Source organism: Aedes albopictus, chromosome 1 (genome assembly GCF_035046485.1).
Source record: "Aedes albopictus strain Foshan chromosome 1, AalbF5, whole genome shotgun sequence".
In the NCBI taxonomy this organism is placed as follows: Eukaryota; Metazoa; Arthropoda; class Insecta; order Diptera; family Culicidae; genus Aedes; species Aedes albopictus.
Window position 1 is genome coordinate 15,672,003 of NC_085136.1, and position 27,625 is coordinate 15,699,627.

General features: G+C 39.1%; 1 protein-coding gene across 1 annotated transcript in view; it reads right to left on the reverse strand.

Annotated features, from left to right (window-relative positions):
- Window positions 1–27,625, reverse strand: part of LOC115256352 (probable G-protein coupled receptor B0563.6) — a 308,333-nt gene that overhangs the window by 175,712 nt on the left and 104,996 nt on the right. Inside the window, exons 2-3 of the mRNA XM_029854687.2 lie at window positions 15,419–16,378; window positions 15,188–15,341 (exon numbers count right to left, since the gene is read on the reverse strand). Of these exons, the coding sequence (XP_029710547.2) occupies window positions 15,188–15,341; window positions 15,419–15,571 (307 nt within the window). The 5' untranslated portion in view covers window positions 15,572–16,378. The remainder of the gene's footprint in view (window positions 1–15,187; window positions 15,342–15,418; window positions 16,379–27,625) is intronic.

Here is a 27,625-nt window from a genome sequence, read left to right on the forward strand (position 1 = left end):
AATTGTTGACGACTTCCTCCAGAAACTTCCCAAGAATTTTTAGTTTGCTGAATCCCAAAGATTTTTTTTTAGATTTCTTTAAAATTATTCCTAGAAGTTTTATTGCTTCCTACAATATTTTCTTGAGACGATTTTTTTCTGTTTGGATTCCTGTAGGAATTGTTCCAAGAAATTCGAAACGATTATTTTAGAATTTTCTCTAAAAATACAAGGATTCCACCAGGAATTTCTCCAGGATTGGTTCTAGGACTTCTTCCAAAGATTCTTCTAAGAATTTCTTCAACGATTTTCCCAGGAGCCATGCCAATAACTTATGCTGGAATTTATCCTGTATACCTCGAAGGGCATCCACAAGATTTTTTTCCAGGAATCCTTTTGGAATGCTTCCAAAAACTTCTCAAAAAAATCTCCAAAAACTTCTCAAAAAATCCTTCATTGATACCCCGGGAATTCACGCAAAGATTTCTTCGGGTTTCTTTGAAGAAATCATCCGGGAATGCTGCCGGGGTTCGTCTAGAGAATCTCCAAAAAATCCTGTAAGAAACCTTTAGGAGTTTTTCAAAGGATTTCTCCGAGAGTTCTCAAAAAGGTTCATCCACGTATTTTTCAATTCTTCTAAAAATTACCCTTAGAAATACTTCAAGATATCTTTGCCGGGAATTTTTACAGTATTCCTTTTTCCAAGAATTTCTTTATTCTCTAAATTCTCCAAAAAACTATAACAAGAATTTCTTCACAAAAATTGCCAAGGATTGTTCCAGGAATTGATCAAATTCTTTTTTTTTTTTAATCCATCCGCCAAGTGTTCCCTCAGGAGTTCTTCCAAGAATTTATCCAAAAACTTCTTCGGGCAATCTTTGCAAAGTTACTTCTTGTATTAAACTAGACATTTCTTTAGTAATAAATCCAAAGAAACCACAAAGGATTCATCCTGATAACCCTCTGCCGATTCTTTTAACGGATTTCTAGAAGAATTTTTTCGATAATACTTCCGAAGATCCATTCATAAGTTCACCCGAGGATAACTTCTAGGAATTCTTACCAAGAACTTCTCCAGAAACTTCTGCACAAAATCCCGGAAGAGTATGCGACGGAATTCTTGGGAGAATTAAAAAAAAAATCTTCAAAAAAGTGATATCCTTGGTCGGAATTCTTGTAAGAATTTTGGGAAATTGAGAAAAGGAAGTATACCTGAAGAAATCCAGAGAAGAATTTCTGGAGAAGTTCTTGCAAGAGTTCCTAAATTGTATTTGAAAAGAGTGCCTATAAAAATCCTTGAAAGGATTTCTAAAGAGTTCTAAAAGGAAATTCCGGAGAAAATATTGGAAAATATTCCCGTTTAGACCATCGAAAGAATTACTGGTAGTACCCTTGCGAGCAGGTCTGGAAAAATCCTGGGAGTGATCTTTGGAAAAATTCCAGGGGAAATCATTTGAAAAAATAAAAATAAATCTTGGAAGAAATCCTTGGCGAAAACTTTAAAAAGTTCCTTGTGAACTCTGCGGAGAAATCCTTATATCAATTTGGAGGAACGGTTTCCTGGAAAAAATCTTGGATTGCAGCTCCTACTTGCTCGCAACAAACCTAAATCACACAGGATTTTTCCAGGAATCCAGGTCTGTAGAGATTCGTAGACTTTCGTCAATGGATGTTTTCAGAAGTTCGCAGAAATTTTTGGAGGAATCCACAGAACGAACTTCTGCAGTAATCCGTGAAAGGAATTCCTGAAGGAATCTCTAGAATGAACGTCAATAGAAATCTCTTCAAAGAACTCTTGGAGTAATCTACAGTAGGAACTCCTGAAGATATCTTCAGAAGAAGCTCTTGGAGAAATCCCTCCCAAGAAAAACTACAGCAATACTTCTAGAGCAATCCTCACAAAGAAGTCCTGAAGGGATCCCCAAACGAATCTCCTGGGAAATCCTTGAAGAACACTTGGGAAATCCCCAGAAGGAACTCCTGGAGGAGTTTCCAAAAGGAATCTACAAAGAGAATCATTGCAGAATCAAACCAGAGGACATACTTGGTGGATCTCAAAGACGAAATTTTCGGCATAAGCCTCACAGGGAAGTCCTGGAGAAATCTACAGAGAGTACCACTGCAGCAATCGCTAGAAGCAACTTCTGGAGGAATGTCCTGATGGAGCTCCTGTAAAAATCTTTAGAAGGAACTACAAGGGGGAACCCTCAAGCTAAACTTCTGGGAAATTCTCAAATGATATTTCTGGATAAATCTCCAGGACTCCAGAAAAATCGTAGATGTAACTCCTGGAGGAATCCCCTTGAATTCCTAGAATTAGTTTTGCAGGTATCCTTAGAATAAACTTTTGGAGAATTTCACAGAGGGAGCCCCCGGAGGAATCATAAGTACCGTCTACCCTCGTTGGTTTGACCGCATCTAATCTGAACACTTTTTAATTTGACCCCCGCTTATCTGCACATCGTTCAAACTAAAAATGGTTCAAACGTCATTCTGCTTATGGAACGGGGTGAAACGGAACGCAGAATCAAAACAAAACAGCAAAAAGGGTTACCATCAGTGTGTTTTTCGATGCCCACGGAGTTACTAGAAGTTCAAATTAACCCCGTTGGTTTGCATGAGGTGTCGTTCAAACCAACGGGGGTAGACGGTAACAGTTGTTAGCCAAATAGACTATATGTAACAGTTTCTTAGAACCCGTCTTGTTAGAGATCACAGTCATTGGCACCTTTTCGTCGATATTTGGCTGCCTTTGTTTCCGACATTCGCAACACAATCAAACTACTGCTCGAAACAAAAATGTCAAACGAATGCACTTGACCACGACAGAGTCTTTGGGAGACGGTTCGGCTTTTGTTTTTCCTGTCGTTCTCCATCATAGGTGCTGATTTGGCCATATGTGTGTTGAATTCAGTTTAGCAAGCAAGATTAAACTAATATTAACATACATTATCGGAATTGGCTGAAATCTATGCGAAAAGCTAGAATTAGACAAAATGTCATCGTGTCACGACATTGATTTGACTCTTATTTATGTTTATTGATTTTCATTCTACCGCTCCACTAAGGGGATTCAGGTGGCCAAAAATCGAAAATCGACTTTATTCAATTTGAGATTAAGTTTCGGTAGTTGAATGTTCACCACTTGGATCAGTAAACCCCAGAATATTAGTTTGCTAATCCCTATACTTAACGAGATATTGGCAGCTGAATGAGACCATTGGCATTTTTTGATAAAATGAATGAAATGTTCAACTTCGCATATCTTCGGCTTAAATTAAAAAAGTTGAACTTCTTGAGCAGATTCTTGACGGTTGTTTATAAACCTGTCGAATGATATATCAGACGTTGAAAGGTTGATTGTAAAAGTATTAAATGGTGCAACATTAAAAAAATCAAATTTTCCCCATACAAACCGTTCCATACAAAAAAAAGTTTCGCAAAGTTTCGCTTCGGGACTACTTCTATGTCTTTGTTTAGGATCCCTGGGAGACATTGAAATCAAATTTGGCTGCTACTAGCTGCTATTCTGCAATTCCAATCAAGTTGTCGGCGATGATTGAGGTATTGCTATATACAACCCAACTAACAATCACTCATTTTACAAGCACTTTTACGACGAATTGATTCAGCATGATGCTGAATAACATTTGGATAATTTTCAGGCACAACCTTTGTTCGGGTTTTGTTCACACAAATTTGGAGAAACTGTAAAGCATAGTGTTGTGTACCAACTGAAATGTTTGTTGTTAAATCGTTTTACAAATATATAATAAAGCTGTTATTCAACTTTAGCAAAAATGATAAAAAAATGCAAAACTTTTCAATTTCCACGAGAGTTTATGATTGGAACTTAATGCTGTGAACAAATATTGTGAAATAATAACTACACATAAATTTACCTAAATCCAGATTCGAACTCGAGACCCGTCGATTGCCAGCCGCATGCTTTCCTATCTGCGCCATCCTAGAGATGATGAATTGCAGCGCTTAAATCAAAACATAAACTTCCCGTGGTTTAATAATGATCAGACTCTGACTCCTATACAGCAGTGGTGAATTAGCACAACATTATGGTTAACGACTGAACAACAGATTAATTCAGCTGTTGTTCGGTAAAAAACACGTGTTTTTCATCATGTACTCTGAGTCGAAGTATGATGAAACGAAAGCGCTTATTTGACTTGTGAAAAACACATTATTCAGATACATGTCCTAATTTTTATAGGAACTTAACAAGAAGCAGAAAAAAGTCTTGTTAAACTATGTTGTAAAGGAATTACTGCGAGTCGAATAAAAATCTTATTAAACGCTTGAAAAATTATCATTATTGATACCAATACGAAAAGTTGAACATTGGCTACTTTTTCAATTGAAAAAGCATTTGTACAGTAATATGTACAGCATAATTTTAGTTCAGCTATAATTACCATTATAAAGCATCAATTCAGCATGCATGCTTGTTTGCGGCTGGCGATTGTTACTTGGGAATCTCCCAATTGGCCACCCAACTAACAATCGCCAGCCGCAAACAAGCATGCATGCTGAATTGTTGCTTTATAATAGTAATTATAGCTGAACAAAAATTATGCTGTACACATTACTGTACAAATGCTATTTCAATTGAAAAAGTAGCCAATCTTCAACTTTTCGTATTGGTATTAACAATGATAATTTAAAGCACTTTTCAAGCGTTTAGTAAGATTTTTATTCGACACGCAGTAGTTCCTTTACAACATAGTTTAACAAGACTTTTTTCTGCTTCTTGTTAAGTTCATGTAAAAATTAGGACATTTATTTGTATAATGTGTTTTTCACAAGTCAAATAAGCGCTTTCGTGTTTTTTACTGAACAACAGCTGAATTAATCTGTTGTTCAGTCGTTAACCATAATGTTGTGCTAATTCACCACTGCTGAATAGGAGTCGAAGTCTGATCATTATTAAACCACGGGAAGTTTATGTTTTGATTTGAGCGCTGCAATTCATCATCTCTAGAATGGCGCAGATAGGAAGGCATGCGGCTGGCAATCAACGGGTCTCGAGTTCGAATCTGGATTTAGGTAAATTTATGTGTAGTTATTATTTCACAATATTTGTTCACAGCATCATAAACTCTCGTGGAAATTGAAAAAAAATGCATTTTTTTTTATTTTTAATCATTTTTGCTAAAGCTGAATAACAGCTTTACTATATTGTTGTAAAACGATTTAACAACAAACAGTTCAGTTTGTACACAACACCATGCTTTATAGTTTCTTCAAATTTGTGTGAACAAAACCCGCACAAAGGTTGTGCCTGAAAATTATCCAAATGTTATTCAGCATCATGTTGAATCAATTCGTCATAAAGGTGCTTGTAAAATGAGTGATGTTAGTTGGGCATTAAAAATCTCTGAGGAAACAATTGGTTGTCATGGCCACTTTCCTCGGTAGATCAATCATAGTGCAGTCTAAATCTGGTCTTGGATCTCTTAGCGAAGCGCGTTTTAACGAATTGCAATGCATTTTGTAAATAGTAACAGAAATCCTTGAACGCCTAAAAGTATGCAATGCCCTTATAATTTTATGCTGTTTGAAACTGTCGAGTTAAAACAACCTGTTCATCAAGATTTTTATATTTTTCAGGCATAAACCATACGAATAGGAGCAAGACATTATGAAGTTGACGCAAAAATATTTTTGGCCACCTGTTTGTATGGAGTTGCCCCATAATGCGCTCGTGTTGTATGAAAAAGGTAACGGTAGCGCACGAGTGTAACAAAGCAAGCTGACACCCGACCGCGGCAGCGAAATGAAAGTAGCGAAAAGTGTCGAATGTTTAGCCTGCTTAGAACCATCATAAACCAAATTTATGCAATTCAGTATCATAATTTATATTTTATATTACTCATGTTGATATCATAATGGCCAATTTTTCCGAACTGATTCATTATGCAACTGAAATGAGTTGCATAATGAAAAATAGTTGTATAATGTTCATAATGCAACTCATTTGAGTTGCATTATGAACATTATGCAACTCAAATGGGTTGCATTATGAAAAAAAAAACCTTGCATAATAGTTATATATGTAACGAGTTGCAAAAAGTTGATTTTTTCAGCACGAGTTGTACATTTATCCAACGAGGTTTGCCGAGTTGGATAAATACAAAGAGTGCTGAAAAAATCGAGTTTTGCAACGAGTTCCATACAAAATTTTATGCAATGATTTTTTCATTATACAACTCATTTGAGTTGTATAATGTTCATAATGCAACTCAAATGAGTTGCATAATGAACATTATGTAACTATTTTTCATTATGCAACTCATTGCAGTTGCATAATGAACCGGTACGGAAAAGTAAGTCATTATGATACTGAAATGAGTAGTATAAAATAGAAATTATAATACTGAATTGCATAAAATGTTGTATGGAACTCGTTGCAAAACTCAATTTTTCAGCACTCGGCAAGCCTCGTTAGATAAATGTACGACTCGTGCTGAAAAAATCTACTTTTTGCAACTCGTTACATACAAATGGATCCTTAGTATATTCTTCCAACACCAATATCCTTGACCTGATGTATAGTTTGTAAAACTAATAGGCTAACGTACCCAATAAACAACAAATTACAAAAAAAAAAAATAACAACTATTAAAGGAATTAGGTGTTATGACGGCTCTGAAAACCTCTTCAAGACAAATTAGCCATGAAAATGTTTCTTGGGATCCCTAGAGTGAACCCTTGTAGGAATCTCCAGAGAGAACCTCTGGAGAAATATCCCGAAGGAGCTTCTGGACGAATCCTCAGAAGGATCTCCTGTAGTAATCCGCAGGAAGAACTCCTGCAGAAATATTCATAAGGAACTCCTGGGGAAATTTACAGAAAGAAATCCTCTATCTCTACAAATCTTTTGGAATCTCTAGAAGGAACTCCCAGAGGTATGACAAAATAGATAGAACTCCTGAAGAAATCTCAAAGAAGGAAGTTCTGGAGGAACCCCAGTAAAAGTCCTTAAAAAGAACACCAAGAGTAATATAACAAAAGGACCATCTGGAGAAAGCCCCAGGTGTAACTCTTAGAGTAATCCCTAGAATTCATAAGGGGTCCCCATAAAGAACTCCTGGAGAATTCCCAGAGGAACTCCTGAAAGAATTTCCCTAGGAGTTCACAATTTCCTCCCCTTCACTATCCGAAATTTCTCTGGTATTTTTTCCATCACCAATACCTTTCAAGAAATCCTCCAAAGAATTCTCTATTTTGTCATTGAAAGGAAACCTCCTGAATTCCTACCGGAGTCCCCACCGGCATTCCAAGGCTTAAGCAGCAATTCTTTCCGGATAACCATCCAGCAGTTCCATCCGCGAGTTTGCAGTCTATCGCCACCGATTGCTTCCCGGAAATCCCTCCGCAATAGTGTAGGGGAATTTCCAGCAATTCCGTCTGAGGAAATCTCAAGTATTTCCACAGGGAATTATGCCAGCTGGATTCGTTGAGTTGGATTTTGTTTATATCTGGAATAAATCAATAAATTTTAGATCAACAAAAAACAAATGCTCGAATGAATGAACCTCTTTACTTGACGTCTTAAATCAGCTGATTTTTTACGTCTTGACAGTTTTTCTATGGATATTACAGGTCCGTATTAACAGGTGTGGTTTAACGTTTGTAAACAAATGCATACACGGACATGACAAATGCAAAGGTCTGTCATGCACAAAAAAACAGACAGCGCTACTTATCAAAATCACCATTTGGTGAGATCACCAACACAAGATAAGAGCCTTCCCGGATAAAAAATAGGGAATCGCGCCACTTGGGCGGTGGCTTCTATATTCGTCTGTTTTCCACTATAACTCAGTCAAATTTGAACTAATTGACACAACTTTTGGAATGTGGTGAGATAGGTATAGTATCTACCCGTGTACAACATTTCAAGTCAATTGGTTCAAAATTGACTGAGTTATAGTGGAAAACAGACGAATATAGACCCTACAATAGAAAAACATAGGATTCTAATGTGACAGTACCATTGAAAACCATGCTCTCACAATAGAATTCAATGTTAAAATAACAATAGAAAAACAATAGAATCAAATGTTTCTAACAATAGAATCAAATGTGAATGAGGATTTCACATTGAATTGTATACACGGAACCGCCAAACTACCCAAAATTGAGTTCTTTTGACGCAATCCCATAGTTCGGCCCAATAAGCCAAATTTGAGTAAATCGATTAAACTCACACTAGGTAAATTGCCTTCACCTCCAGCAAAAACATTTACTTAAGAATAGGTAAATTCAACCCAAGACCCCCCCTCATTCAACCCAAATTTGAGTAAACCTGCATTTACCCAAAATTGGCTTATTGGGCTCAAGGACCCCCGTTGGGTAGATGCATCTCTGTTTGTTTTTGACAACATCGGTGAGGGAAAGAGGGAAAACAACCTAATTTTGGGTAACTAGTTTATTCGATATACTCAGCTTTGAGTAAAATCGACCCAAAAATTAGGTAGTTTGATTTCTCCGTGTAGGTTGTTAAGCATCGTAACAATACAAAAAAGGACTTTTTTCCATACATATTTTTTCGCAAAACATAAGATTCTAATGTAAATGAAATGTTGGTAATACCGATACGTGGTATCAAATATACAGAAGATTTTTATGTATTTGTATTGTTTTGAGCAGTTAAATAAGCCGAAAACATACTGTTTTAAACTTTGATTTTACATTAGATTCAATGGTTTGGGCATGGTTTTCTAATGTGATACAGAAGATTCTTATGTTTTCGAATTGTTTCAAACAGTGAATCGAACGGTAAACGTATTGTTCTGAGTAGTGATTTCACTCCTGGTTTCACAATTGATTCAATGGTGTGGGAATTGTTTTCTATCGTAATACAGAAGATTCTTATGTTTTTAAATTGTTCTAAACAGTGAAATGTACTGTAAACGTGTTGCTTTGAGCAGTGACTTTATTACTGGCTCCACGTTAGATTCAATTATTTTGGAATTGTTGTCTATTGTGAACATACTGTTTTGCACTATTTTTACATTAAATCGAATGGTTTGGAAATTGTCAAGGAAATTGTTTTCTATTGTGAAACAGAAAATTCTAACTTCAACCTCTAAGCAAGCCTCTAAGTTTAACTTAACAAAAAATATAAACTGCTTGAGCAAATCCTGAATGAAGCGAAATTGAACTATTATTATGCATTTGGACTAGAAGCTTGTATATTTTAAGCTACATTTCAAAAACAGATCGAACAATTATCAAATATTTGGATCACTCATGTAGTAAATCGAGTAATGTTTAATTGCATTGATGGTTGAAGCGTTGGCTCCCATGCCCCACAGCCAGATAACTGGGTCTAGCAGACTAAGCATTATATGTGGCAACACTATAAGCGGCATGATGGAACCGTGCCGAAGCGCGCTAAGTGTTATTAGTCCACTAATGTAGCTGCATTTAGTGGGTGATGAGGTACAAATGTAACATTACAGCGTGTTTAACCATTATTGCAGCACTTAAAGACATTTGATGAGCTAGCTTGTGGAATACAGCATACAATATAGAATTTGATTCAAACGCATGCATGCATTCCAGGTTTAAAGAGCGAACCTATATTAAAAGACCTTACAAAGCTACCAAATGCAAAAGATGGCTCTACGGTTCTACTCAGTTTCACATTTGATTTCACCAAAAGAGTTTGATGATAAAACTATTGCAGTCAAATTAAAGGAATGGAAAAAATCAGAATTTTTACAATAAGTCCATTATACTATTTGTCCCTCATGCAGATCTTGCTTAGATCGGCATTCTGCATCCGGCCGTACTCTTCGTAGTGCACTTTGCCCTCGCCCTCTTCTCTCCGCAGGAACCAATCAGATCGTGCGCATTCATCGGAACAAGCTCTGGGTTGATTGCTTATGCACCGGCCGGCTTGACGTCCTTGTGACTGTTGAGGAATGAGAAGGGGTGATTAATAACGATACGTGGGTTCAAATATACCTTAGAATTTTATGTACAGTCGGCGTTCGTTGGGGGCTCATGAGATGGGCTGCCTGGATGGTTAGATGTTCGCTGGCTGGGGCAAAACCCAACTAAAAAGTACTGTCGATGTCAAAGGCGCTGTCGCATCGCAGGTCCTGTATAGGCAACTCCAACGGAAGCTAACGATCCCTCCGCATCTGGTGGCAGGAATAAGAAACCTATGAAAAGGGGGGCTCCTCCAAAATTTGCCATTGCGCAGCATAGGCAAACTGCACTTTTTTCACTTTTTCATATCGAATTCCGCATCGTAGAGAAACAAACGACCACTTTTTGAAAAGTAAATCTAATTCTCTTTCAGATGCGCTTAGATCCGGTAGGTACTTACGAACAACTTATGTGATTAATTTGAGGAACTCTTGCTATGCCTCCGGCGGGCAATCTTCCGGGTTTTTTGTTAGCTGGTCAATCCGGTGTCTGTCGCCGTAGGCATCGAGATTGATGATAATAGAAGCCATTACCAATGGAAAATAGCAACCACCAAAGCAAAATATGAGTTAATTTTGAAAACGAAAAATTGAATTTTTGATGTAAACAAACGATTTTCACCTTGTCTCATTTAGCGCCTCTACAATTGGGGGTCATCCGAATTCACCTATACAGAACGTTTGTGCAGGTATGTAAAGTAAATAATCAATAAATAATTTTTGAATGCCAGTATTTTCTCTATGCGTTCATACTTTCTGGGGAGGTCTTAAAATAAGCAAACCATTCGTAGCATCCATAAGCAAAAGCTTGCAACTTTTTCTTGCTATATTTCCATTTTTTTTCAATATTTTCTTTTAATATTTTTTAAAATATTGGTACAATAAAATAAGCCCTTTTCAAATGTTAGTTTAGAAAATTGTTAAAAAATCTTAAAAAAAGGTAAAAAACTACTAGTTTAGATGATTTTATTATATAATAAAAAAGGTCGAACCAACCCTGTGAGCTTGTCTGTGAAAGTGTGATTCGCTACCAACCCTGCCCTGCCAACTCAACTTTCCGCAAAAGTGCAAACAAAACACATACAAACCTGTTGAAATGCCGCTACTGTTGAATGATGTAGCCAAGGATTTAGCACTGCACCACACTTTATTTACTACCGTGCGGAAAATTTACGCAGTTGAGCGTGAATTTTCCACATTTTTCCGCACACGAAACTACTCTTCGAAATTTTTTACCGCCGACGACCGAGCTGATTTCAACGAAACTTGGCTGTCATCGATACACACTGTTTCGGAATTACTCAAAAGCTGTTTTTTTTTTCAAACGTCCAGACCATTGAAAAACGGTACATTTCAATGTTACTGATACATGCTATTGTAAACTAATGGCTTGAACGCTGAATCCAAAAATAACAATGAATTCAAATGTCAATCTATTATTTGGATATGTAACCATGGAATCTAATGTAAACCTATTGTAATCACTATAAAGAATTAAATTTTAAAAATACTGTATAATACATTCACAATAGAAAGCAATGTTAACATAAGAATCTGTTGTTTTTCAATTGTTTCTCCCATAGCCTTAATTGTTCGTTTTTATCCGGGTTGTCACCTGTCAAATTTGTGCTTGCTAGTTTTTGCTCTCCACGTTTACTCAACAGCTCAGCATGATCCACGTTACGATGGATTGATGAGCTGCCTGGTTGTTGCAGATGAACAACTTGTCGTGTAGTAGCGTGACATCCTCATGAAACAAACAATACATCAAATTAACAACACCCCTGTTGACCTCTGCAGCAACATTCAAATTCAAGCAAGTTTGCTGCGATTGCGGTACGCTTGTTGCCACGGTTGCGACATCAGGGTTCCCGAGCAAAATTTGAAATCTCCCACGTTTGTGCAGAGTTTCGGCCGCCGGAATCGGTTGGACCGGTGTCCGTCTGGGCATGACTAATACCTGAATAAAGGAGTAGCATTGAACTGGTAACGAATATCAGTAAGTGCCTGCGAATTGGACGATACATAGCCTTCTTGTTTTGTTGTTGTATAGTTTCAACAGGTTATGGGTCCAGGGGCGCTCTGGTGGAGTTCGGGAAGTGAGGAGACCAAGATGCGGTAAAATACTGAGACGATGAGGAAGCCGATCACCGATGAGATGTCAACAGACGATGCATACGAGAGACGGTGACAGGACAACACTCGTTGAGGATCTATTATTATGTTTCCAGTCCAAAACCGAATTAGCGACATTTTTTCTTTTACTTCCGCTGCTTTTGCCTTGCGTTAAACACAATGTCGGAAGTGGGGCGCTGTATTGTACACCTGGTACTCTATACAGCGCCCCACTTCCGACATAGTGTTTAACGCAAGGCAAAAGCAGCGGAAGTAAAAGAAAAAATGTCGCTAATTCGGTTTTGAACTGGAAACATAATATCTTGAGGGACCTGCGCTGAGAACTGAAGTGGTCGAGGCGATGCAGTGCTGGCTGATGCGTGGACGCAGGAGCTGGATGACAGAAGGTGTCGGTGTCAGAGAAAGCTTGGTGCCAGTAAGAGCTTAGCAGCTCGGTACCCTGATAAAAAATATCATAAAAATACGATAAATTTTATTGTTACAACACCATTTTTTCGAAAAATATTCACCATTAAACGTATTGTAATTTACGCTGTACACTCACCATCACCCCTATTGTTCTTTACCATTCGGCGAATGGTAAATGGCACTTTTACAATAAAAAATGGTGGTCGTTATGTATCTTAACCATAAAATTTTGAGAAAATTTTCATACACTTTTTCGCGAAAAACAATAGAATGTATTGTGTTTTTATGAGACATTTTTAGGGCAATTTCCAAAAGAAAACAATATATCTTAATGTTTTTTCATTGTTCTTACAATACAAATACAATTAATTGAATGGCGTCAAATAAATCGTTGTTGTAATAAAAATACTATAATATTTGTTGTTATTTGTAAGCAGTTTTCGCTTTTGAAAATCCATAGAATTTATATTTCCCGCTAACATTTATATCCAGCATTTGCGAGCACTAACGGCCGCCAGAATGATATGCACATTTCATGATAAGAGTCAAACACTCTGATGTCTGTCTGGTATGTGTTGCTTGGCGGCTGTTGATAAGATCTATCATCAATCTTTTCAAATAACTGCCAAATATCACAAGTAAGACCTCAGGTTGTATGATCCATACCATAAATCGTTCACAATTCATGTGGCCATTAGTATCTGTAAATGCTGAAGAAAAATGTTACCGAGAAATATGAATTCTTTAGTTTTTAAAAGACGAAATCTGTTTACATAACAACAAATATTATTGCATGTTTATTTTAACATCGGTTCAATTGACCCCATTAAACAAATTGTATTTGTATTGCTATCAATGGTAGTTTACTATTTACTAGATTCCTTTAATTTATTGGAAAACATTAGAAAAATCATTGTTCATCTTTTTCTTGTCGTAACGTCCTCACTTGGCTAAAACCTGCTTTTCAGCTAGTTTTCTATAAGTACTTCCTCAGTTATTCGTTGATAGCTTCCTCTGCCAACACGGCTTGACGTCTGTCAGTCGTTGAAGTTTTAGCGAATAACATTCGATAATCGAAACATCTACTGTACTCAAATTTAAAACGAAAACTATAAAAAAATATGTCAAGTGATTTTGTATTTGATTATACAATATTTATTGTTATTTATTTGTTACGAATTGTTTTTAAGTGAAATTGAGAAATAAACCCTTTTTTAATAAAAAGTCCATGAGAACTTTGCAGGCACTTTTGCAACTATATAAAAACAACTTAAATTGATTTTTACTGATAGTAACTTTAAGTTATTATAGAACTATTGAAAAACAATCGAATCAATTAGTCACTAATAAAGCTAATGTTCACTTATTGTACGAACTATATGGGCTTGATTTCTATTGTAAAAAGTAACAATATATCTACTATGTGTTTTATGGTGAACAATATTGTCGCGCTTATCTTTTATTAGAGTCCTGCGGCGGTCGTACGCTCGCAAGGCATACCGCCGCATGACAGTCGCAAGGCAAAACAGAAGAAAAAGTGTTCCCGCCAAAAACAAAAGCACGTGGGTTTCGCGAAGTGACAGATGTTTTCGAATGTATTTGTGACGAACGGCAAGAGTAGCTCAGTGGAATGAGTGTTCTTGCTGTCAAACCCCATATAGTGGAATTATATACTTTTAAATCTGGTGACGCTGTTATGATTAGTGACTGTCGCGCTGATATCAGAAGACAGAGGCAGATAATCGCCATATTCTGATTTTTCTTGAGAGGCATAATAAAACCAGTCATATGTTAATAATATTTACCATGTAATGAATGGTAACTTTTTATCCGGGTAGCGAAGGAGCAGAGTGCTAAGAGGAGCAGTGTTGCCATTTTTCAGTAGACATTAATTGATGTAAAAATACTCCACCAGATTGAAATATAACGATCTTTTGGTGCATTATATACTCATGACCCCATTTTTACAGCAACTAAAAGCACCAAGAGCACAAGTAAACAATCCCAAATTGTCAGTAGTGCATTTCCCTTCTGTTCCGTCTGAATAAACTGGCCCACATTTCGTCGTCGTCGTTGCAGCAGGCCCCCCGACCAACCCTACGTTCGGGAGATTTGTGTTAGCTTTAAAAACCTATCCTGGCAGGAAGCGCAGGCAGCGGAAATGGGTTCTGGAAATTTGCCAATTCCGGAAGGAGCACATATTTATTCAAGTGAACAAGTGCGGGTTTGTTGTTCTTCCGCAGTCCGCTCGCGCGCGATGGCGGTGAATGGAGTGTGACGTGGCAATGTGACAAACCGAATTTTCAACTCGTAAATAATAACAAAGGATGCTCTGGTCTTTCGCTCTGGCTCTGGCTGATGGAGAAGGGAAATGGTATCGTCGGCATGGCCTGCTTTGAGCTTCTCGTGCTCTCAAGCGAGATTGAGATCGTGTTCGGTGGAAGGGTTATGCGGTTGGCACGTTTTGGTTGTTGAAAATTTAATTGCCCTCGTTAGTTATACAGTTTAAATGGCAATTTTCGGCAATTCTGCTGTTGGGGTCTTGGGAAATAAATACGGAGTAAAACAAAACAGTCCGCACTTGTGACTCTACCTTATGGATTTCCTACTGTGTCTTTCGTTGTTCTGTACAACCCAAATTTCAAACTTCCGCCAGCCAGCCAGCCAACGATTAGCCGTTAAAGTGACCTAAGTGAACTACTTACCCCTCATGTAGATGTAGGCCGTTCCGCGCATATTGCGCCTGGTTAGCACCACCAGATTCAACACGTTGCCGACGATCCCCAGCGCGCAGATGATGGGCAGGGCGATGCCGTAGGAAATCTTCCGAAGGTACTCTATGCGAGGGTCCTCGTAGAGCTGTACAACAATAAGTGAACATTTGTAAGGTTCAACCATGTTGGAGTTGGTTTGATCGCGAACAACAACGCACTCACCCCACTGCGAAGCGTCCCATCGTAGTTGGTACTGGTGGCCGCGCTGAAACTGGTGCTACCGCTGCTACTGCCGGTGCTGCTGTTCCCGTTGAAGGCACCCCAGTAAAACGAACAAAAATGCGGATGCTCCTCGAGGGGATACAGATGGATCATACTCCCCCTGGCTGGCTGGTCTCGGGTGCAGATGCAGGCGGCGAAAAACGGAGGGAATGTCTCAAGCGCGCTTTTAAACCTAGGTGATGTGATGTGTATGAGTCTGTTTCGTGTGCTGGGTTGCTTCGATTCGTTCAGTTGCTTTGGTTACGATTGCTTAGCGTGCTTTGATCAGCTGGTTTTGGGTTCGGTCACGACCTGTGTGTTGTGAGCAAGAAGCTGTGCTGGTTTTGGATATCTTTTCCGTTTATTCGACAGCTACAGACGGGGCTAGGGATGCAAAGGCCTAAATCATTGGTTTAACCATTCGTGTATTTTGAGTGCTTGTTTGACTTGTAGTCAGTATCACATTGTTTGCTTTCTTCGTCTGAAGTCAGGGCCGAAAAGGGACGAAAACTATTTACACACTCCCATGTCCAGTGGCTGCATCAGCATCGTCATCATTATCTTCTTAGTCAGCATCATCACTGGGCGAATGCTGGTGGCGACGGTGATGATGAGAAGTCGTGAGCATCGTGCCAGGTCAGCGCTTAGCCAGGTTGATGAAGACAAATGACAGTGTCCGTTGCTATGACAGCAGCAACTTTCCCGATTGCTGCGATCGGGGACGGGTGCGGCGATGGCGCTAGTACTTCCGGTTCGTATATTTTGCTTTCTGTATGTCGATGACAGTGTCGGAGGTCGGTTTTGACTCATTTCGCGCCGTCGCCCAGTAGTCGTAGGACGCCCCCCAAAGTAGGCGGCGATGGGTTCAAATTTAATTAGTGAAGTCGCTTGCTACTGCTCGCTTGGTGGCCGGACTCAATCCTAGAAAGAGGAAACAAATAGAATAGTGTGAGTGAAAAACGGAAACGAGCGAGATTAAACTAATTAATGACATTTGCTGTGTTTCATCCCGCGTTGATGGTGGTCTTTGAGATTGGGGAAACAGTCGAGAACTTCCAATGGTTGCCAAACAGTTCATTTCACTCGAATGAGTTGAGGCGGGAATGGTTAATTCATTTGGAAGGTGGTCCTAGCTCAAGTCGGCGAGATGAGGAAATAATATGCATTTTCTGATTCGGAGGCAGGTCCAAACGAGTAGTACGCTAGCACGTGCGATGGGAATGACCGTGAAATTTTAATGATTTTCTGAGAACTAGAACGTTTCTTGGAAGCTGATTAGTCGCTCGTCACGTGAATTCATTTGAATCTGCTTGAAGCGAGTGCATTGGACTGGAGTTGATTGATCAATTAGTTTGAATTGGAAAGGAAGTTCAGTGTGGTAATCGAAATCAACTTTCAATTGATGTAATAGTTTGTCGTAAAAGCACAACAACTTTAACAACTTTAATAAGATTAGAAATTTATTCCTTGGAGTCTATTTTCGTCTACTTCAATTCTATTCTCGGCGCAACATAAATTCAATTTCCGTCATATTTTAAGGAAGACACTATGATACATAGAAAGGTCAAATGTTATAAAACAACCCTGTTAGTGCATTTAAAAAGTCGGTCAAATCCTTCGCAATCCATGTTTCTCAATGTTTTCTTAATACCACTAAGCAAAAATATTCGAAGACGCAATACTTGTACATATATAATACAAACCAAAACATATTAGGCAATCACTTTACCCATCAGATCATAGTGCACCGACGAATTCTTCGTCTGTAGTTGTGAAATAGCATGACTCATTCGCTTAAAAGTCACGCCTTGTGGTGAAGAATAGTTATTTATGTAACGAGTTGCAAAAAGTTGATTTTTTCAGCACGAGTCGTACATTTATCCGACGAATCGATTTTACTGGCCTTCGACCATCTTCTGCGGACTAACCTTCCAGCCATCTCTTCACTATTATTGAGTGAGTTCTTAAAAGAATTGTGAATTTTTATGGCAAAATTTCTGGAGGAATCCTTGGTGAAACTATCAAGGGAATACGTCTGTCTGTCTGTCTGTCTGTCTGTCTGTCTGTCTGTCTGTCTGTCTGTCTGTCTGTCTGTCTGTCTGTCTGTCTGTCTGTCTGTCTGTCTGTCTGTCTGTCTGTCTGTCTGTCTGTCTGTCTGTCTGTCTGTCTGTCTGTCTGTCTGTCTGTCTGTCTGTCTGTCTGTCTGTCTGTCTGTCTGTCTGTCTGTCTGTCTGTCTGTCTGTCTGTCTGTCTGTCTGTCTGTCTGTCTGTCTGTCTGTCTGTCTGTCTGTCTGTCTGTCTGTCTGTCTGTCTGTCTGTCTGTCTGTCTGTCTGTCTGTCTGTCTGTCTGTCTGTCTGTCTGTCTGTCTGTCTGTCTGTCTGTCTGTCTGTCTGTCTGTCTGTCTGTCTGTCTGTCTGTCTGTCTGTCTGTCTGTCTGTCTGTCTGTCTGTCTGTCTGTCTGTCTGTCTGTCTGTCTGTCTGTCTGTCTGTCTGTCTGTCTGTCTGTCTGTCTGTCTGTCTGTCTGTCTGTCTGTCTGTCTGTCTGTCTGTCTGTCTGTCTGTCTGTCTGTCTGTCTGTCTGTCTGTCTGTCTGTCTGTCTGTCTGTCTGTCTGTCTGTCTGTCTGTCTGTCTGTCTGTCTGTCTGTCTGTCTGTCTGTCTGTCTGTCTGTCTGTCTGTCTGTCTGTCTGTCTGTCTGTCTGTCTGTCTGTCTGTCTGTCTGTCTGTCTGTCTGTCTGTCTGTCTGTCTGTCTGTCTGTCTGTCTGTCTGTCTGTCTGTCTGTCTGTCTGTCTGTCTGTCTGTCTGTCTGTCTGTCTGTCTGTCTGTCTGTCTGTCTGTCTGTCTGTCTGTCCAGAATTTCTCCCGGGAATTCGTCCCGGGATTCCTCCAGGAATTCGTCCCAGGCTTCCCCAGGGATTCCTCCCGGGATTCCTCCCGAATTTCCTTCAGGAATTTCCTCCAGGGATTTCTTCAGGAATACTCCCCGGGATTCCTTCATGAATACTCCCCGGGATTCCTTCAGGAATACTCCCCGGGATTCCTTCAAAAATACTCCCAGGGATTCCTTCAGGAATTCCTCTCGTGATTCTTTCAGGAATTCCTCCCGGGATTCCTCTAGAGATTCTTCCAAGAATTTCTCCTAGGATTCCTTGTGGCATTCCACCCAGGATTACGGGGTTCCTTCGGAAATTCCTCCCGGGATTTCTCCAGGAATTCCACCCGAGATTCCTCCAGAAATTTCTCCCGAGATTCATCCATGAATTCCTCCCGGGATCCCTCTAGGAATTCCTCCCGGGACTTCTCCATGAATTCCTTCCGGAATTCCACTAGGAATTCTTCCCGGGATTCCTCCAGAAATTCTTCCCGGGTTTTCTCCAAAAGTTCCTTCTGGGATTCTTTCGGGCATTCCTCCTGGGATTTCTCATCCCGGGAATTCCTCCAGGCATTCCTCCCGTGATTCCTCCAAATGTTTTTGAATACTATTTTGGCACTTCCTTTGAAATCTGGTGCGATAACTCTTTTGGAAATTTCTCGGCAATAATATTCGAAGTTGAATAAGGTTAGTTTTTTTTTGAAAATATCTTTAACTTCACTTTTTGAAATTCTTTGGGCAATTGCTTTGAACATTTATAGCGTGATTTCAGCAATTTCTTTGAAAGTTTCATCAGCAGTCCCTTTGGAAATATACCTGACAATTACTTTTGTAATTCTTTCAATAGTTCAATGTCGAAATTCATTCGACAGATACTTTGAAAATTAATTAGTCAATTCGTTTGTAAATTTAAGCTTCTTCGGTAATTGCTCAGAAAATTCGTTTGGTCATTCCTCTGTAAATTTCTTCTGATAACTCTTTATGGAATTGCGTCTGTTATTACTTTGAAGCTCTATGATATACACTTTTGTTAATTGAAAAATCCAAGATTTTACAACGAAACGACCAAGAAAAATCTCAAGAGAATTACTTAAAAAAATTCCAAAAAAATTGGATTATTACCAGAAGAGATCACGAACAATTTCCTAGAAATATTTGAAGAAATTCCAATAGAATTTCTTGGAGAACTGCTGTGAGAATTGAAAGCATTCTTATGTTTTATAATTCGAGTTTCTAAGGTATTTATTGGAGGCATTCATGAATCCTTAAGGGCATCTCTTCCTCTGAGGGAACGTCCATAAATTACGTCACGCTTTGAGGGGGGAGGAGGGATTCAGCAAAGTGGGACAACTCATACAAAAATTTTAGAGGTCCCATACAAAAAGTGTGACATAGGGTTGGTAGAAAATGGTCGATTTTTACGTGACGTAATTTATGGACGTTCCCTGATGGAATCCCGATGTAATTTCTTGGAAGAATATCTGGTTCTGAATGGATCATTGGTGATTTTTTTGTAGTACAGTCATAGCACAATCATGGGTCACCTACAATTATGGGTCACCTCCATTTGAATCGCATGGTGAACTGACTGACTAATAATTGTGACAGAGTGACCCATAATTGTGCAATGACAGTATTTTTTTTTCTGGAATTGTTCAAGAATTCTTTAGATGATTTTCTAGATAAATTCTCAAAGATATAATTGATAGATTCCTGAACTAATATTTCGAGAAATAATCGATGAAGCCTTTGCAAGAATCTTTTGAATTACTCTGTAGTACTTTTGAAAACATTCCTGAAGGAGTGCTTTTGGAGGAATACTGATTGACAACGTATGATTTAGAACTTAAAAGATTCTTGACGACAAATTATTCTTCAAGAAAGATTTCTTAAAGAAAAAAGTAAAGCAATCTTTGAAAGGGTTCATAAAGGATTACTTGGTGCAATTTCTAAATAATTTTCTAAAAACATTTTCGGCATAATTCTTATAAAAAATCTTGCGCTCTCGAAAAAAATCATAAAGGATTACAGAAAATAATGTTCAACTTTCCGTTGGCCACCACTGCCAGGATCACTATAATGCTGAGTACAAAAAGTGAGATTTTCAACTTTTTATACAAAATACAACAGTGCGATCATTCGACAGTTAAATGTATAGATTTATCATTGTAAAATATGTACAATTTTCATGGAGGCCTACCAATTTGCTTCCGCATCGGGCCCCCAAATTCCTAGCTACGCCACTGTGCTGAGCGAGCACGTTGAAACAAGAAGTGCGACGTCGTGAAATAGGAGCAAATGGGTCGCGAGGGAATAAATAGGTGAAGTGAGAGAAAGAGCGAGAAAGATGGAAGGTTATGGAAAACGGTTATGAAGAAAATGATGAAGCGAGAGAAAAAGCAACGAATTGAGATAAATGAAGCGAGAGAAAAGCCTAAAAAAAGAGATGTCTGTAAAAAAAAATAAGCGAGAGAAAAAAAAGCAACGGATTCAAAAAAAAATAAATGAATCATGAAAAAAACTGAAAAAGATGTTTTTGGAAAAAAAATAAAGCGAGAGAAAAAGCAAAAAAGGATGGCTGGGAAAAAATGAAGCGAGAGAAAAAGCAAAAAAAAATGGCTTGGAGAAAAGAAAATGGAGCGTGAGAAAAAGCAAAAAAAAAGGATGGCTTGGAAAAAAAAGAAGCGAGAGAAAAAGCAAAAAAAAGGATGGCTTGGAGAGAGAAAACGGCACGAGAAAAAAAAAATAATGGAGCGAGAGAGAAAAAAATGACAAAGAATATATGTTTGCGAAAAAAAAATAATGGGGTGAAAAAAAGAGAATGAAAAAAATGCTTTGACTTGGAAAAAAATGCGACATCTTGAAAAAAAAAAAAAAAGGGTGAAAAAAGAAACGTAGCGAAAAAAAAAATGAGTCGAACAAGGAAATGCAAATAAGAGAGATTGACATACCTTGAAAAAAGGATGAGAAAAGAGCGAACGAAGGAATGGCGAAAGACACGAAGAAGTTGTCCTATGAAAATGTCAAATAGAAACACAAATTGAACAATAGAAAAAATCATAAATATAAATCGGGCGAGTAAAACCGTATAAAAACTAAAGGATTTAAACAAGATTCTGATTGAAACGGGATTAAATTTGGATTGAATTTCGATTGGAATGTCATTGAAAATTGATTGGATTTTTATTGAGTATTTTTATCGGAATTGTGTTGGATCAGCATTGGATATGAATTTGATTTGGATTGGATCTGGATTGGATTTGGATTTCAATCGGATACAGGTTAAATCTTAGCAACATCTACCATTGCTTCCCTCGAAATCCAAATTGGAATTGAGCAAGAAATGATCTGAAATTCCATTGAGTATTCTTAAAAAATAAATATAATTGCAATTTCAATACAATACTGCATGAAAATCTACCGGAATTAGTTTCAAAATTTTGATCAGATCCCTGTCGGAATTGTTCCGGAGTTTCATCATAGCTTATGCCAGACAATTCTATGCATACATACACGTTTTACAGAAGTTATTAATTAAGGTTATTAAAGTTATTGCAGGATGTTGGGGTCAATATGCCCCAGATAGGCACGTTGAACGTGTACTACCCCATCGTGGTATTTTTTTCGGAAGGTAATTTGGCCGGAAAAATATTTGTGAGTTTTAGCATATCTTTTGGTTATTTTTGGTTTGAGAATTTCATAGATAATTTCCTTCCTCCAGGCAGGAGTTTTCTGGGAAATCCTCCCCAAAGTTTCCTAACAATCAATCCAGGAGCTCTTCGGGAATTCTCCCAGAAGTTCTCCCGAAATCCTTAGAGAGGGATGCCTTAGGAATACTTCTAGGAATTCTCGAATAGAATAACCCTAGTTTATCCTTGATTCTTCAGAAAACCCTCCAGGAGTTCTCTAGGAACTCCTTCAGCAGTTCCACGAGAATTCCTCCAGGATTTCCTCATAGATTTTCTCCAGGAAGTTCTCGGGAATCTCTCCATGGGTTCCCCAGGAATAGCTCCAGAAATAAATCGGGAATTCATTGAGGGGTTTCCTGGGAATTTCTTTGAATTTCTTGAGAATTCCTCCATCATATATCCGGAAATTCCCAGAAATATTTTCATGAAATTTACTTCAGGGGGTTCTCAGAATTTCCGCCACGAGTTTTACGGAAATTTCTCCAAAAGTTCCCCGGGATTTTTTCCAAGACCGAGAATATACTTTAGGATTGTCCCTGATATTACAGAAAAATCTTCTCGATAACTCATCCAGCATTTCCATCGGAATTCTTCCAGGAGTTATTCGGGATTTCCGTAATAAATCTCAATAAATTCCACTCTTAAATTTTACTGCTTTCTGCGGTATACTTGAAACTGGATCCAAAACATTGCCAGTAGTTTTTTTATCTGTATTAACGAGATTTTTAGCCCTAGGCTAGTTAATCTCGGGACCCACGCTTTACTTCCCTTCCGAAGGAAGAGCTCACATTTTGTGAGTTTGACGAGAGTGGGGTTTGATCCCTGGTCCCTGGTCCGGTAAGAGTCAAGTGTTCTAACCATCCCACCAGGATGGTCCCAGTTGCCAGTAGTCTCAGATATGGCCTGAGCCTATTTTCATGCTGATCGTCCATCAGTTTATCGAAAATGCCGCAATTTGGTGTGTCGCATGAATGGGTTTGGTTCACTTTTATATTTGGCCACTTCCGGCGGGACACACGGAACAGGTTCCGTCATCAAGTTGTAGAAAATGCAGCAATTAGATGTGTCACAGCAGTTTGATGCCCCGGTTCCAGTACAGTCCTTCCGGCGGGGCACCCGAAGCCGGTAACACTGCCGGTATGTGGTCTGTGCCTATTTTCTTACTAACCATTCATCAGGTTATCGAAAAAGCCGCGACCTCATGTCTCGCATGTATGGGTTTGCTCCAAATTAACATGTTACCACCTGCGGCGGGATACCCGGAACTGGTTCCGGGACAGCACCAATTGTCTCAAATATGGCCTAAGACTAGTTTCTTCCGAACTGTTTATCAGGTGTCCTAGAAAGCCGCGAATTGATGAGTTGCATTCACGGGTTCGGTTCATTTTTTACATTGGACCAATTCAGGCGGAAAACCCGGAACTGGTTCTGAGACACTACCGGTAGTAATATGATATGTGGTCTGAAACTTACCGTTCTTCAGGGTATCGCAAAAGCCTCTATTTGATGTGCCGCGTGCATGGGTTTGGTTCTCTTCTACATTTGACCACTTCAGGCGGGACACCCGGAACCGGTTTCAGAACAATACCGTTTCTCCCAAATACGGTCTTGCTCACCGATCATCAGGTCACCTAAAGAGCCGCGACTAGATATGCCGCATGCATGAGCTTGGTTCGCTTTTATATTTGACCACTTCCAGTGGGGTACACGGAACCGGCTCCGGAACGCTACCGGTTGTCCCAAACATGGTCTGAAGCTATTTTCCTGCTTACCGTTCATTAGGTTATTGAAATAGCCGCTATTTGGTGTGTCGCATGTATGGGTTTGGTTCTCTTTTATATTGGGCCACTTCCGGTGGAACACCCGGAACCGGTTCCGGATCCGGTTCGGATTTGAGGCTATTTTCCTACTATTTGTTCATCAGGTTATTGAAAATCGAGAATGCTGCGGTTTGGAAACGTCGCATGCATGGGTTTGTAGCATTTTTATATGTGACCCCTTCCAGGGGTACCAAACTGGAACACCTAAACGGCCATAACTCCGGAACGGCTGGACCAATCCGAACCATTTTCAATAGGAAACAATGGGACCAGATTCTGCATCGAATGAAACGTCGATCATTAAAATCAGTTGAAGTTTACTGCCAAAAAGTGATGTGAGTTGTTTTGTTCACACACACACATACACACATACATACATACACACATATATACACACCTACATACACACACACACAGACATCACCTCAATTCGTCGAGCTGAGTTGATTGGTATAGGTGCCAATTAAAAGGACACGGCATTTCAGTTGTTATAAGGCTGATACACTGGAACTTTGATCATGCCATGGGCAGAGGATGCATCAATTAAAAAAGTGTATAAATTAACACAGGCATAAAAAGGGATGTTGTGCATCAATACTTTTAATGAGCAAACTTTGTTCACGACAATATGTTTTGCTGCCGGGGGTTTGACATGGGACATAACATAAGTGGAACTTCATAGTCAGAGCGAAGGAAAAGTTGTATCATTTATCCATCAGAGCACGCGAAACTGGTATCTGTAGTATCAAGCTGTCATTGATATTGGAAAAAAACACTTGATACAAACACTTCAGGTCAAACATTTCAACAGGTCCTATCTGCATTTGAGAGGCTCTCTTTGTTCACTTTCTCTTTCAATTATTACAATGTAATGATACACTTTTCAACTACTTTTGCAGTACAAATCAAAAGACGATTGTTTTGACCATCGTTCTATGCAAGGAGATAATCATAATTCAAATAAACAGCTGAGATATTAACGAAAGAGAAGGAATCCAAAGAGAGCCTCTCTTCTGCAGATTGGACCTTTCAACTGGCCTGACTTGTCCAGTTTTAGCAAAGAGTACAGATACGAAGATTGTCATCTGATTCACGCGCAAAGCTTGCTGCCAGCAATTCATTTTTTTCATTTAGTCAGAAAATGGTTAGAATCTTCGAAATAAACTTCGACCTCATTTTATGACCATAGTTGGCTGAGCAACAAAAAAAATCTTACACTAAGACAATGAGCAAACAAAACATTTTTATATTTTTGCCTTTCTCGTACACTAAGTGTACTGGAAAGGCTATATGTTCACTCCAAAAACGACTTTTTGATAGAAAGCTCGGAGGGTCGAATCACATATACCAATCAACTCAGTTCGACGAATTGAGCAAATGTCTGTATGTGTGTATGTATGTGTATGTGTGTATGTGTGTGTGTATGTGTGTATGTATGTCTGTGTACAAAAAAGGTCACATCACTTTTTTGAACTAAACCTCAACCGATTTTAATGACCGATGGTTCATTCGACGCGGAATGTGGTCCCATTGTTTCCTATTGAAAATGGTTCGGATCGGTCCAGCTGTTCCGGAGCTATGGCCTTTTAGGTGTTCCGGACCGGTATCCCAGGAAGGGGCCAGATATGAAAACGCTACAAACCCATCCATGCGACACATCAAACTACGGCATTCTCGATAACTTGATGAATGGTAAGCAGAAAATGGACCATATCTGAACCGGTAGTGTCCCGGAGCCGGTTCCGGGTGTCCCACCGGAAGTGGCCAAACATAAAAGTGCACTAAACCCATGCATGCGGCATATCAAACCGCAGCTTTTTCGATACCCTGATGAACAGTAAGAATGAATATATTCTCAGACCATATCGGAACTGGTAGTATTCCGGAACCGGTTCCAGATGTCCCGCTGGAGGTGGCCAAGTATAAAAGTTAACCAAACCCATGCATATATCAAATAGTGGTTTTTTTGACATCCTGATGAAAGGTAAGCAGGAAAATATTCTCAGACCATATTTGAACCGGTTGTGTTCCGGAACCGATTCCGGTTGTCCCGCCGGAAGTGGCCAAATATAAAATTGAACTAAAACCATGCATGTGACATATCAAACCGCGGCTTATTCGATAACCTGATGAACAGTATGCAGGAAAGCATTCTCAGAACATATCGGAACCAGTAGTGTTCCGAAACCGGTTCCAGATGTCCCGCCAGAGGTGGCAAAGTTTCAAAGTTAACCAAACCCATACATGCGACATATCAAATAGTGGCTTTTTTGATATCCTGATGAACAGTCACCAGGAAAATTTTCTCAGACCATATGTATCTGAACCGGTTCCGGGTGTCCCACCGGAAATGGCCAAACAAAAAAGTGAACCAAACCCATGCGACAAATCAAATCGTGGATTTTTAGGTATCTTGATTTGGCAAAAAAAAGTTTCCGGCCATATTTGGAACAACCGGTAGTATTCCTCACCGATTAAGGGTGCCGCATCGGAAGTGGTCAAATGTAAAGGAGAACCAACCCCATAAATAGGTAACCTGATGAACGGTTAACAAAAGAAACAATCATAGACCACACTTTGGAAAACCAATACTGTGCCGAAACCGGTTCCAGGTGCTCCGCCGGAAGTGGTCAAATGTAGAACGGAACCAAACGCATGCACACCGCGCATTAAATATCGGCTTTTTAGATGACGCGCAGAACGGTCAGCAAGAAAAGTCTCAGGCCACTTAAAGACTACCGGTAGTGTACCGGAACCACTTTCGAGTGCCTCGCCGAAACTGGCGAAATGCACAAATAAGTGTTTGACAGTTCATCAAATAGCAGCTTTTTTGAATACACGATGATCGATTCGTAAGAACATAGCCTCAGACCATATTTTAGACAACCGGTAGTGTCCCGAAACCAGTTCTGGGTGTCCCACTGGAAGTGGTCAAATGTAAAAGTGATCTATACCTACCCATGCATGAGACGAATCCATGGGTTACTATTAGAAGCAATCCGTAGATGATATCCGTGGACTTGGAATCCTTGGACAAATTTTTGAAGAATTTCCGCAGAAAAGTTTGTAAGAATTCCTGAAAGAGTATGTGAAAGATTTTCTAAAGAAACTCTCGGAAAAGTTGCTGGCAGAACCTTTGATTTTCTTAAAGAATTGCTGGAAGCATTTCTGAAGAAATTCGTAGATGGTTTCTCAAAAGAATTTTCGTGCGGATTCCGGAAAAAATGGATATTTTTTAAGATAATCCACGGAGGCTATTCTAAAAGAATTTTCGGAGAAATTTCTTGAGGAACCTCTAACAAAAAAATCCGAAGAGAATTCCAGAAGAAACTCTTTAGCGATCCATGGAAGATGTTCTTAAAAACTTTCAAAAGAAATCCATGGGAAACTTTCGGAAAGAAACTCCAGAGAAGGTTTTATAAAATTATTCCTGGATCAATTTCAAAATTCAAAATTTTAAAAAAATCTCTAGAAAACTTTGCAGAAGGATCTAAAGAAAATTAAGATTTATTTTAAAGGAATCAATAGAAGTATTTCTGAAAATTTCTTAGCAAAATCTCCGAAGGCATTCATGTGCACTGGCCTGGAGGGCGCAAACATATCGAAAAATAACCTTGGTGATTTTCTTATATCCATTAAGGGCGGAAACGACAAAAAACATCAGTTGTTCTTCTTACATCTGCGAGGTCGCTTATAGTGAATTGAAAAATCCGTTTCCTTTCCTTTCGCTTCTACAGCACAGTGCACTAAGGGCCAGAATCGCAATCTAGCGGAACAAAATTAATT